An 11,098-nucleotide genomic window follows, 5' to 3' on the forward strand; every position below is an offset into this window, starting at 1 on the left:
GAGGAACAAGTCATCGAATCTTGGGTGCGGGTTGCCTGGTGGTGAGGAAGGGAGACCGCGGAGCCAACAGAGGAAGGAAAGTGGCGGTGAGGAGGAGGAGGAGGAGGAGTTGCAGAGCTACGCTGGCGGTCAAGGCAGCGAGGGGGAGGGGTGAGTAGGGGGGTGTGGGCGGCGTACCTGGTATGGCGGGTGTGGGCGTGCTGATGAGGGTGGGTGGGTGGGTGGTGCGGGTGAGGACGGGCGGTGCGGTGATGGGTGGGCGGGATGCGACACTCAGTACACGGGTGACCGTACCGGATACACAGAAAGCGTATTACCCCAGTGAGCCGGGGCCGGCGCTACAGCGGGCGGGGCCGGGGCGCGGGGCGGGGCAGGCGGCGCCGTCCCGCACCCCAGGGACCGCCAGGGGCGCGGCGCGGGCGCGCCGTGTGGGCGGGCGTGCGCCGCGCCCCGCTTCACTGCGCCGCTGCGGGCGCGGCGAGACAGGCTCTAGTATCACACAGGCATGGTGTTTAGAGAACACTTTAGTATCATAATAGTAAAATATCATCCGTCCCATGTTCCTAGCAAAGTGAAACAACGCTACGCACTCGACACGGGCGCCGGACCCAGCGGCCCGGCCTCCGTCCGCCTGCGTTACTGGTGGTGTGTGTGGTGGTGGTGGTGGTGATGGTGGTGGTGGTGGTGGTGGTAGTGGTGGTGGTGGTGGTGGCTGTGGTGCGGGGGCGAGGTGGGGGGGTGAGGGGCAGGGGCAGACGTCCCCCTCGCCCCCCCACCCAGGGCCAGTACGCCCCGCCCCCATTATTGCCGAGGGGCGCCACCGCCACACCGCCACACCGCGCGGCACTCACACGCGCGGGCCTGACGACTCCCTCCTCGGGCGACGGCCGGCCAGGCGGCGGCTCCTCGGCTCCTCGGCGCTGCGGGCTGCGGGCTGCCGGCCGCTGCTGCGTCACGGCGCGGCACGCAAGGCCGCGGCGTGACTCGTGACTCGCCAAGCAAAGAAGCGAAGGGCCAGGCACCTGCGCGGCGCGGCCCCAGCCCTCGCCGGCCGGGCCGACACGCGCACTCAAGCCCAAGGAAGGATTACAACTCAAACAAGGTCGAGGAATTATCAAACACACTGAAGCCTCAGCTCAGGCTTCGCTGGACTCTCGCCGAGGGTGTGCTGGCTGGCGGAGGCTCGTGTCCCCCAAGGGCGTATCCGGTCCACTCCAGTCCAGTCCGCTGCTGCGATGGGACTTGTGCAGGGTCGCCCTTCACCAGTGGGGCGCCAACACGGGCAGCAACAGCTTCCTCTTAGGCGCCGCCGCTTCTCAAGGCGCCACACAAACATCACCTCCTGAGTGGTCGCCGCTGACTGTGACTTCATTCTCAATAGCCTCGGAATGTTGTGGGGTGAGTCAGCACCCTCACGCGGGGCTCAGCAGCAGCAATAACAGCATGACAACAGCAGCAGCAGCAGCAGCGGCAGCAGCAGCAACACTAGCAGCAGTAGCAGAGGCAGCAGCAGCAGGAGGCTTCCGGCTCGAGTGCGAGAGATGAAAGAACAGCCTCAGAACTCTCCCGCAGCCGAGCGGTGTCCTCCTCGCTGCGCCCCGCGCCCCGCGCCACCTGGCGGCCCACACGCGCGCCTGGCACACCTGGCCGCCGCCCTGTGCACGCCGGGCCCGCGACCCTCGGCTTCACCTCCCCACCTGCTCTCTCTCTTGCTTCGAGTATTAATAAGCAATTTTTAGTGATATTATGCATTTTTATTTCCTTCAATATTGCACACTAAACTTTTCAATCTCAACATATTTTTTTTACATTTTAATCTCTACATACAAAGGCATTAAGGAAAGGATTTTTTTTTTATCTTTTTTGTTTTAGTGTGGAACGTAATGATGGAAGTGAGTCCTTAACGGCGTAATGCATAACAGGTTACTGTAAACTCTTCTTCAAGGAACAAAAACAACAATCATCATCATCATCATCATCATCATCATCATCATCATCATCAATGACATGAGAGGCTAATCTATATAAACATCTTCCTCCTCCACGGTCATAATAAACCTCTGAAACAAGCGTCTAACAAACACAGAAGTATTCTCTCTCAGAAAAATAAAATCTCCAAAAGAAAACGCAGGTCAACCTCAGCCTTGGTGGCGGCGGCGAGGACACGAAGACAGGCGGCGCTGGGCTGGCGGCGCGGCGGCGACCACACCAACAAACAAACAAACAAACAAACACCAGGGCCAGGCAGGTGTGGGAGGGAGGCACAGGTGACCCCCAGCACACCTGTCGCCGGCCTGACCTCAGCTTATAAAGGGGCGGTCTGCGTCTGTGTCTGCGGTCAGCGGTCAGCGGTCTTTGGCCTGCCACCTTGAGGGAGACGCCGGCTGGGTGCGGCCGAGTCAGCGGTCCTTTAGTCGTCCTCGTCCTCTTGTCGTCCCTGGGGCCGCCTTTCTCCAGGGCGGGGCGGGTGGTAGTGATGGTATTATTGTTGGTGGTGGTGGTGGTGGAGCTGCCTGGGGCCGGTTGTGGTGGGAGTCCTCAGGCCGCAGTGGCCCAGACAGACTCTTCTCACTCAGCGGGGACCTCGCGTGTTGTTTGTTGACCGTCCGGGAACACCGTGTTGGACCTAGTGAACCCCGTGGCTCAGGTCGGGGTCAAGAGGTCAGCAAGTGGTCGCGGAGGAAGTCTTCTCTTGGCGTGGAGGTCTGATGGCATCGGTAGGATTCCGCTTGAGGTGGTGGAGGTGGAGGTGGAGGTAGAGGTGGTGGTGGTGGTGGTGGTGGTGCGGACGATTCCAGCGGGCAAGGAGGGTGTGCGTCTCCAATGGTGTGGGCGGCGCGGCGATGTGCGGCGAGAGGGAGAGCTGCCCATGCTGTGAGCTCCACGCGGCACCTGGCGGCCTGCTCCTGCTGGCGCTGACGGAAACCAAGCGGGAAGGGATGACAAATCTCTCCTCTCCGGCGTATAGTATTACTCTTTTTATTGCAACATTTATCCTCTTGTTATTACGAAGAAGAAGACGAAGTAGCAGCAGCAGTAGTAGTAGTAGTAGTAGTAGTAGTAGTAGTAGTAGTAGTAGTAGTAGTAGTAGTTGTAGTTGTAGTTGTAGTATTTCCTTTTTTTATTATACATCTATATCCTTTATTACTTCCATAAACTGCTACTCCTTATTGCCCTCCACAAGACACACTGAGACACACTGGCTCTGCAGCACTAGTGACTATTATGACCAGTAAGAGGCGCGAGGAGCTGCCTGGTTAGTGGGGCTGAGATGACAGCGCCCCAGGTCCCCTCACTGACGGAGCGGGACGGAGGCAGGGTCGGCGGGTTGCTATTGCGAAGGGGAGATGAGGGTGGGAGGGGGAGGGGAGCTGCGGCGGCCTTTTCACCACCATCACTTTCCGCCCCTCGCCCACCTGATGATTGCGTCCGCGAGAACATCCAAGTGCGCCTTCGTCTGTAGAGAGAGAGGGAGAGGGACATTAGGGCACGGAGGTGGTGGTGGTGGCGGTGTGAGATGGGAATTAAACAATAAAGAAAAGTAAATAAGAATAATAGTAAATAATAAGTAAAAGAAGAAGAAGAAAAGGAAGAGAAGGAGGAAGATGATGAAAACAAAGACGAAGACGAAAATGTTACAAAAGAAGAATAACAACAAAAAAAAAAAACATGAAAACAAGGACAAAACAAGAGTCGAAGAAGAAGAAGAAGAAGAAGAAGAAGGAGAAGAAGAAGAAGAAGGAGAGGAAAAGAAGAAAAAGAAGAAAAAAGGAGAAGAAGAAGGAGAGGAAAAGAAGAAAAAGAAGAAAAAAGGAGAAGAAAAAGAAGAAGAAGAAGAAGAAGAAGAAGAAGAAGAAGATAACCTAAAACATAAATCCAAAGCGAGAGGGAGACAAAGAGAAAAAGGAAAGAAAGAAGAACAAAAAGAAAATAAAGATGAGAGAAACAAGAGAAATAAGAGATAGAAGAGAAGATTGAGGAGGAGGAGGGAGGGAAGGGAGGAAGAGTGAGATAAAGGAGAGGGGAAGAAGGAAGAGGAAGAGGATGAGGAAGGGAAGAGCAGGCGGAAGACATGATTTCCTGAGATCTTCTGTTGAGAGGAGGAGGAGGAGGAGGAGGAGGAGGAGGAGGAGGAGGAGGAGGAGGAGGAGGAGGAGGAGGAGGAGGAAGGTAAAGAAACTGAGAAATTGAAGGATATTTTCTTTCTAGTTTTTTATATACTCTCTCTCTCTCTCTCTCTCTCTCTCTCTCAAGGCAAAACCATAGACATTAAAACATTCCCCAGAGAGAGAGAGAGAGAGAGAGAGAGAGAGAGAGAGAGAGAGAGAGAGAGAGAGAGAGAGAGAGAGAGAGAGAGAGAGCAAGTTGATGAAAGGCTGCAGTGAGGATGATGAGGGAGAGAAGAGAAGCAGGAGGAGGAGGAGGAGGAGGAGGAGGAGGAGGAGGAGGAGGAGGAGGAGGAGGAAGGAAGGGAAGAAGGGCGTGGCTTGACAACAGGAGAGAGAGAGAGAGAGAGAGAGAGAGAGAGAGAGAGAGAGAGAGAGAGAGAGAGAGAGAGAGAGAGAGAGAGAGAGAGAGAGAGAGAGAGAGAGAGAGAGAGAGAGAGAGAGAGAATAATAGAGGAAAGGTCAACGTACGGGAGGTGTTGGAGGAGGAGGAGGAGGAGGAGGAGGAGGAGGAGGAGGAGGAGGAGGAGGAGGAGGAGGAGGAGGAGGAGGAGGGAACAAGAATAGTGAGAAAAGGAAGAAGAATAATGATTTTCTTTGCTTCTTAATAACATGAAATTATGTAAACGCGCGCACACACACACACACACACACACACACACACACACACACACACACACACACACATACATACACACACAGACACACGAACCTCCACCACCAGAGAATTAATCAAAGTGTGTGTGTGTGTGTGTGTGTGTGTGTGTGTGTGTGTGTGTGTGTGTGTGTGTGTGTGTGTGTGTGTGTGTGTGTGTGTGTGTGTGTGTGTGTGTGTGTGTGTGCGTGCATGGAGGGATAAAGTGACAAGAGGTGAACAAACACACAATCAAACAAGTATAAACATGTTCACTTCACAGCTCAAGTGGTGATGTCATCTTGTCCCCCCCCCACACACTCTCTCTCTCTCTCTCTCTCTCTTGAAAAAGTAGACAAAAATTCAATTACATACACGAAAGAATGAGAGAGAGAGAGAGAGAGAGAGAGAGAGAGAGAGAGAGAGAGAGAGAGAGAGAGAGAGAGAGAGAGAGAGAGAGAGAGAGAGAGAGAGAGAGAGAGAGAGAGAGAGAGAGAGAGAGAGAGAGAATATGATCAGTGAATTAATCAAAGCGAGAGTCTTTACAGGTACCCCTTGAGAGAGAAAAGTGAGAGAGTAATGACACCCTTTCTCTCTCTCTCTCTCTCTCTCTCTCTCTCTCTCTCTCTCGTTCGCTCCGTGCAAGTCTGTTCGTCTCTCTCTTTATGGCTGTCTGTCTGTGTGTCTGTGTTTGTCTTTCTGTCTGTCTATCTGTCTGTCTGTCTATTTCTGGCTCTTAATTTATGTTTCTGTTTAACTATCAGCCTTTGTTCTTTGTCTGTCTGTCTGTCTGTCTGTTTATCTGTCTTCCTATCCATTTAAATATTTTTCTATGTACATTCTCTGTCTGTCTGTCTCTCTTTCTCTAACTGATTATTCTATTCTTGTTCTCTTATTTCATTCCTTCATTTATACCTGTCTCTCTCTCTCTCTCTCTCTCTCTCTCTCTCTCATCCATTAAGTAGAGCCACTGAACTTATCTGAATTCCCGAGCGTGTTTTCAAAGGGCGTATTTCTATTAGGCAAATACCTCCGCTCTCCACTCTGCTCTCTAAATGAACTCCTGTGTACTTTGCTGAATTCCTTACACTGTATCTCCGGATCTAACCTCTTCATGTTGTAGTTTGTTATTATTACCTTTTGGATCTAAATGTCAAGCTTATTTGTGTGTAGTGTATATTGTTTTTGTTCCTGTGGTAAGGTAATCTAGTGAATTCTCAGCCAAGTTTACTAAATATATCCTAAACTATGTGAAACTAACTAAATCTTACTTATCTAATCTAATCTCATCTTACCCTAGCTTACTGAATCTAACCTAATGTAAGCTAAATTAATCTATACTCTATATTGAACATTTAACGTATTCTAACGCAGTCCAGATAAACTTGAAGCTAACCTAAATCTAACTTAACCTAAACCTAACTTAACCTAACCTAACTTAACCTAATCTAACCTAAACCTAACTTAACCTAATCTAATCTAAACCTAACTTAACCTAAACCTAACTTAACCTAACCTGACTTAACCTAACCTAACTTAACCTAATCTAACCTAAACCTAACTTAACCTAATCTAACCTAACCTAACTTAACCTAACCTAACTTAACCTAATCTAACCTAACCTAACTTAACCTAACCTAACTTAACCTAATCTAATCTAATCTAACTAAATCCATACTCGAGCCAATCTAATCCTACCTGATACGAAAACTAAAGGTGCTTTGTTTTCATTCAAAGGTCATTAGGAGTGATCTTAGTTGCAGGGGTAATAGAACACGGGTATTAGTGGATGTTTGAACAGTATAGATAGTATTAATAGTCTGTGTTTCATTGTTATTTTAAAGGTTCAGTTTGTATTTTAAAACTATAAGTAATGTTCTTGTTTCCTGTCTCTTTTAATCCTTTCAATACAGGGACACATTTTTATCTTATTCGTGTACAATTCGACCATTTTATTGTCATTAGGAAGGGTCTATTAAGCTCAGAAGATTAATGGCCACAATCTTCAGTATCTTAATCCCTCACATAAGTTTCTGAAGCTGTATAAAATCACCAAATAGTTAGCAGAATGAATAGGGAAACGCGTCATGGTACTGAAGAGGTTAATGTAACAAAACTTAACCCTAATTAAACTAACACAGCATGATTTATTGCTATTTAAGAAGGCTATTGTTGTTATTGATGTGTATTTTAAAGACTTCGTTAAATAATGCACTTACCTCACCTCCCTTTCACCTCACTTAACCTAACGTAACCTAACACTAAGCAATTTACTGTTACTTAAAAGGTTATCGTTTTTATTGATGTGTATTTTAAAGCGTCGATTAACTAATGCACTCTTATCTCCGTGTCACACTACAGGGGTTCTAAACACACTGAGGGAGCCACTTAGAATACCGTGGGAGGTGCAGAGGCCGGGCTGTGTGAGGTTTGGTGCTTTGCTTCATGTTAATTCGCTGCCCAGAATATCATTGCTTTTGTCGAGGCAAGTATTGGTGTTGGTGTTACTGGTGGTGCTACTGTTGTTGTGATGTTGGTACTGGTGTTACAGCTATTGGTACTACTACTACTACTATTGCTGCTGCTACTAATAATACTAATTCTACTAAAACAGTGACCATTTGTATTATTACTAGTGATGACTCTTCCAGCTACCTACTAATACTAATACAACTTTTACTACTGTTACTACCTCTGACATAGGGACTGCCACGTATAGGCCTGGCGCCCTCTTGCAGCTTCCCTCTTTTCTTATATTCTTATGATTTCACTTGTAAAACACAAAGACCATTTCTATCATTAAAGATCTTACTAACTACCTACTACTACTCTTACTACTCCTATTACTACTACACACCAACCTGACTCTCTTCTCTTCACACACACACACACACACACACACACACACACACACACACACACACACACACAGACACACGCTGAGGAAGGGAAGATGTCTGAGAGATGTTAAAAAAATATAGTTTCCCGCAAAGATGTGTTGAGACTTGGAACAGTTTGAGTGAAGAAATGGCATCAGCAACGAGTGTGCATAGTTTTAAAGAAAAATTGGATAAGTGTAGATATGGAGACGGGGCCACACGAGCATAAAGCCCAGGCCCTGTAAAGCTACAACTAGGTAAAAACACACACACACACACACACACACATTTACCCCTGCCACAAAACCCACTCACCGTTTTGTAGAACATGCACTGCTGTCTGTCCTCATCTTCACCATCCGGGCAGTCTATAAAGCCATCACACAACACATGATCATCAATACATCGGTACCGTCCCATCCTGTCTGGCGAGGGACACGGGAACCTTTCCATTTGGTCTTCTGCGGCGGGGCAGTCTGGCGGCGCGGGAGACGGGGAGAGGGCAGTGTTAGTAGTGTTAGTAAGGGTACTGGGAATAAGTTAACTAGTAGAATATTAATGGGCACAGTCTTCACTACTTTAATCCCCACATAAGTGTCTGAAGGTGTTTAAAATCACCAAATAGTAAGCAGATTGAATATGGAAACGCGTCATGGTACTGAAAGGGTTAAGGGATCAGGAATGTTAAGTTTTGTTAGTTGTGTTAGTTATTATAGTGTTATCATTGGTCTTGGACAGGTAGAGAGATAGAGAAAGAGAGTAGTAGTAGTAGTAGTAGTAGTAGTAGTAGTAGTAGTAGTAGTAGTAGTAGTAGTAGTAGTAGTAATTAGCAAAATACAAAAAAAACTAACAGCGGAAAAAAATGAAAAAAAAATGAAATAAGACAAGTTGATAGAAAAGAAAAAAATACGGAAAAAAAAGAAAAAAGTAAAGAAAGAAACAATAAAGAAAAGTAAAGTAAAAAAAAAAGAAAAGAAAAAAAACAAGAAACGGAATAAAAAGGAAACACGAATATTAAGAGAGAGAGAGAGAGAGAGAGAGAGAGAGAGAGAGAGAGAGAGAGAGAGAGAGAGAGAGAGAGAGAGAGAGAGAGAGAGAGAGAGAAGTAATGAAGACCGACAGGCGGAGAGACAGACAATCAGACAAACAGACAGATCTAAATAAGGACAAATTAGAAACGAAACAGACGAATGGCAATGAAAAAAAAAAAAAGCTGCAAAAAAGGACAAATTAATGAAAGAAGCTAAGAAAGGAGGAGGAGGAGGAGGAGGAGGAGGAGGAGGAGGAGGAGGAGGAGGAGGAGGAGGAGGAATCTAAAAAAGGATGAAGGAAAATAATAATGGAGAGAAAACGCAATCTGTGGCGCGAAAATTGAAAACCGAAAATATGAGGAAGAGAAAACGGGAAAAAAGAGAAAACGAAAATGATGACGCTAGAATAATAATTACAAAAACTTTCGAGACCTAAAAAGAAGAAAAAAAAAAGAAAGTAAGACGTAAAAAATTCCAATACAAGAATATAAACAAAAAAAAAAAAAAAAAACCCGGATATGAAAGAAAACGAAAACTGAAAGAAATAAGAAAGAAAACGAGGCAAAAAATACAAGAAAAAGACGGTAAACTGTAAAAAACACTAAACTTACAAAATTGGACGAGAGAGAGAGAGAGAGAGAGAGAGAGAGAGAGAGAGAGAGAGAGAAACGAAAAAAAACTTGTAAAATATGCACGAAAAGACAAAATAACAAATAAAATGTGTAAGGAGAGAAAAAAATAGAAAATGAGAAAAAGGAGAGGGAAGAAGTGAGAGTGAATATAAAAAGTGAGAGTTAATCTGAGAGAGAGCTGAAGTGAGAGAAAATAAAACTTAGAGTGAAAATAAGCTTGTAAAATCGAATAAACAAGAGTGAATAAGCGTAGACAAGAGTGACAGTTAATTTGTGAGAGTGTGCAAGGGAGAGTGAGAGAGTGAGAGACATTAGTGAGAGTGAGAGCTGGACAGTGTTGTGAGAGTGAAAAAAGAGTGAGAGAGAGGGTTTGATGGGAGTGAAGAGTGACTGTGTGAGAGTGACGGGGTTATAAGAGTGAATGAGAGTAAGAGGAGAAGTGAGAGTGTGAGAGTAAGGGAGAGTATTGGAGTAGGAGTGAGGGAGGTAAGCATAATAGAGATCAGAAAAAAAATGTACTCTCTCTCTCTCTCTCTAAATAATATAAAAAGGCACTATAATGATGAATATTGACACGTACATGAATGAAGAAGAAGATGAAAAGAAGAAGAAGAAGAAGAAGGAGGAGGAGGAGGAGGAGGAGGAGGAGGAGAAGAACAACAACAATAATTATAGTACCACTGATATCAACAACAACAACAACAACAACAACAACAACAACAACAACAACAATAGTAACAATAGTAACAACAACAACAAGAAGAAGAAGAAGAAGAAGAAGAAGAAGAAGAAGAAGAAGAAGAAGAAGAAGAAGAAGGAAAGATAATGAAGGAAAAAACGATAAAAAAGACGAACAAGAAGCAGTAAACATAAAAGAGAGAGAGAGAGAGAGAGAGAGAGAGAGAGAGAGAGAGAGAGAGAGAGAGAGAGGAAAAAAAAAAGATAAAACTACCACCACCACCACCACCCTCATTACAATCACACTCCAGCAGGTAAACATTAATTAAGGCGGCAAATTAGATTCACCGCATCAAAACAAACGGTGAAGATAACGCGACGGAGCTTCATTAATTTGATATCCAAGCCCTGGGAGTGAGACGGGCCCTTGAAATGACTCTGAAGGGGAGAAGGAAGCCGTAGGAGAAAAAAGAAAGCCACACAATCTATCCGAGGCGTCCTAAAGGGAGGGAAATGTCTTAGGAAGTACGTAGGAGTAGCTGTCTAAGATTTTTTCGGAATCCTATACAAAAGTTCGTCGAATACTAAAGATGAAGGGGAAAAAGAGGATCAGATGCCTTTTAAAATTTCTGAATGATAAAAAATCCTTCTGAAACTGATAATGAAAGGAAAAGAAGAGGATTGGATGCTTTTAAGAAATGAATGAATGCTAAAATATTCTTGAAAATTATTAATGAAGGAAATAAAAGGATTAGATGCCTTTTGAAATTTTCTGAATACTAAAAGTCCTTCGGAAACTGATGATAAAAGGAAAAAAATGAAGACTGGATGCTTCTAAAAAATGACTGAAAGCTAAAATATTACTGAAAATTACTAGTGAAGGATATAAAGAGGATTGGATGCCTTTTAAATTTTTCTCAACGCTAAAAATCCTCCGAAAACAGTTAATAAAGGAAAAAAAAAAAAGAGGATTGGGTGTTTTTAAGGATTGTCTGAATGCAAAAAATATCTTTGAAAATTACTAATGAAGGAAATAAAAAAGGATTAGATGCCTTTTAAAATTTTCTGAACACTAAAA

The 11,098-nt window shown here is 45.3% G+C and overlaps 1 protein-coding gene across 1 annotated transcript in view; it reads right to left on the reverse strand.

Annotated features, from left to right (window-relative positions):
* Window positions 1–1,732: 1,732 nt before the first annotated feature.
* Window positions 1,733–11,098, reverse strand: part of LOC123512198 — a 61,646-nt gene continuing 52,280 nt past the window's right edge. Inside the window, exons 2-3 of the mRNA XM_045268445.1 lie at window positions 7,995–8,155; window positions 1,733–3,457 (exon numbers count right to left, since the gene is read on the reverse strand). Coding sequence (XP_045124380.1) covers window positions 3,395–3,457; window positions 7,995–8,155 — 224 coding nt within the window. The 3' untranslated portion in view covers window positions 1,733–3,394. The remainder of the gene's footprint in view (window positions 3,458–7,994; window positions 8,156–11,098) is intronic.

This window comes from Portunus trituberculatus, chromosome 4 (genome assembly GCF_017591435.1).
Source record: "Portunus trituberculatus isolate SZX2019 chromosome 4, ASM1759143v1, whole genome shotgun sequence".
NCBI classification, from domain to species: Eukaryota; Metazoa; Arthropoda; class Malacostraca; order Decapoda; family Portunidae; genus Portunus; species Portunus trituberculatus.